At 35.6% G+C, this 2,492-nt stretch overlaps 1 protein-coding gene across 1 annotated transcript; it reads left to right on the top strand.

The window, feature by feature from the left end:
• The first annotated feature begins 255 nt into the window (after positions 1-255).
• LOC134209779 (uncharacterized) lies at positions 256-980 on the top strand. The gene is made up of 3 exons (XM_062685813.1): positions 256-367; positions 487-630; positions 859-980. Exons 1-3 carry the CDS (start codon positions 265-267, stop codon positions 978-980), a joined length of 369 nt encoding a protein of 122 aa, XP_062541797.1. The 5' UTR covers positions 256-264.
• The last annotated feature ends 1,512 nt before the right edge of the window (positions 981-2,492 follow it).

Raw genomic sequence — 2,492 nt, 5'->3', positions numbered from 1 at the left:
AGTTCCTTATTCTGCAAAGGGAAGTTGGAAGGCCTGGATCTGCCTTTGTAAGAGTTAAAAAAGGCAAAATCGAAGAAGAACCAACAACGGAACCAGAGCCTTCCTTGGAATCTCAATTAGCTACCAGCGTTTTTACTATTGATGGAGGAGGTAAGAATATAATCAAATAAGATGGTAACTTATACTATATGTCATTTTTTATGTCTTGCTTCCAGATGAGAAACCCTCCACTAGTCGTTTTCCGAGCGAAGTAAAACAAAAATAATGACTCCTATACTAGCTGCCACCCTAGACCGTATTGGACTATGCGACCGAAATGCAATGTATGTTATTTCTGCGGTTTTAACAAGTGCTGGACTAAACTTAGGTAAGTTCTCCTTAACAGTACTTTTATTGTATTGTTCTTTCTCCTTGAGTTTAATTTTATTATATTGATAGTATCTTGTAACTAAAACAAAATCTTTATTAACTTTATCTATTTTCCAGACGATTTTACCGTTAGCAGACAAACAATCTCAAGGGCCCGTGCAGAATATCGCGAAGAGATTGCTCAAAATATCCAAAGCAATTTTGATCTAAATGGACCACTTGTTGTACATTGGGATGAAAAGCTGCTTCAAGATCTCACAGGTAATATATTTGAGTATTTTTATAGCATTGAAATGTGTTATTCTGTGTTATGATTTTTGGATATCTTCTAACTAAGCATGATTTGAAGTAATCGATAGGTTTTTTGTTAATTGAAATTTTTTCCTACAATTTTAGATTACATTTGGTAATATTTGTTTTTAAAGAAGCTATTTGTAACATATTTTCAACTTTTTTTTTAAAAATCTATCTGATTTTTTTTCTTTTCAGGTACTGACAAAGTAGAAAAATTGACAGTTTTGGTATCTTCTGGAGCAAATGTTCAGCTGCTTGGAGTCCCAAAATTGTCTTCTGGAACTGGTGAAGACAGGCAAACGAAGTTTGCAAATTAATGAATGCATGGGAACTAAGCAATCGCATCTGTGCAATGGGATTTGATACAACAGCAGCGAATACAGGAATCAAAAAAGGCGCTTGTACCCTAATCGAGAAGCGGATTGGCAGAGATCTTTTATGGCTGGCGTGTAGGCATCATATTGCCGAAGTTCTGATGACAGCAGCTTGGGAAAAATTATTTCCTTCAAAAGGCCTTTTTTCAAGTATTTTTATAAAATTTAAATCGACATGGCCTACTATGGATCAATCATTTGATGAAAATGGGGTAGACTAAAACATTATTGAGATCCTTGGTGATGAAACACAACATTTGATTGAATTTTTGAAAAACCAACTCAATATTCAACAGCAACGACAAGACTATAAAGAGTTGCTAAATTTATCTTAGCATTTCTTGGTGTGAAAAGAATTGACCAGGAGCCACCAGGAGCACATAGCAATGCCAGATGGATGGCGAAAGCAATATATTGTCTTAAAATATGGCTGTTTAAAGGCCAATTTGACATGACCGATGATGAAAGGCGAAAAATTCCAGTAATGTGTGCTTTTATTTTACGAGTTTACATTTGGTCTTGGTTTAAAGCTCCTTTACCCTCATCAGCAGCACGAAATCTAAACCTGGCAAACAAATTGATAACTTTACGAGATGCTTTCCCTGATCAATCAAGAAATGTGTATATGGCTGCGGCTTCAAGATTTGCAAATCATCTATGGTACTTGAGTGAAGAACTAGTCGCTCTGGCTTTTTTCGACCCAGAAATATCCACTGGTGAGAGAAAAGAAATGGCACACAATTTAAAATCTTGTAAGGGTGATGAAGTAAGAAAATTAAAATTGAAAGTATCTACGATCGATAAGTTGACTTCTTGTACGCTTTCGGTTTTTGTTTCTCAAAATACGATCAATTTTTTTAAATTTCTGGATTATCTGCAAATTTTCTCAAAGGAGATCCTAGTAGGGGAACGGTTTGCCACTTCATCTCATAGCTCCTATTTCCATCCCATCAAAAACAAAGCAATGGAAAGGAATTTGGTTTGTTTATTGTTTTTGCAATTTTTTTCAGCAGTGAGCACGCATGTTGACAAAAATGAAGCGACGAATTTGGTGCCGTATTTCTTTGTTTAGCGATGAGGTGGATAAATGTACAGTGAGATGGAGATCGAAACAGTTCCCCTATATGGGATGAATTGGAAGAATTTGTTGAAAGTAGAAATAAAATTAATTCATTTTTGATAGTGAATGACTGTGCTGAAAGAGGAGTTAAACTAGTTCAAGATTTTTGTGGAAAACTGACAAAAAATGAAGAACTGCTTCAATATCTCAAAGTTGTTCAACAGCATAGGCAAAATTTTCTAGCAGTTAGAATAAATAAATAATATAGGCGCCACCTAGAAGCAAAAACTTAAACGGTTGCGTTTCCTCAAACATTTGGATCACTTTTCCCATACAAACCTTGAGCCATTTGCGCACGCCAACCACTGGACCGAATGAGCTGAAAATTTCAGGGG

Source organism: Armigeres subalbatus, chromosome 2 (assembly GCF_024139115.2).
Source record: "Armigeres subalbatus isolate Guangzhou_Male chromosome 2, GZ_Asu_2, whole genome shotgun sequence".
Classification (NCBI taxonomy): Eukaryota; Metazoa; Arthropoda; class Insecta; order Diptera; family Culicidae; genus Armigeres; species Armigeres subalbatus.
This window is presented reverse-complemented; position numbering and strand designations above follow the sequence as displayed.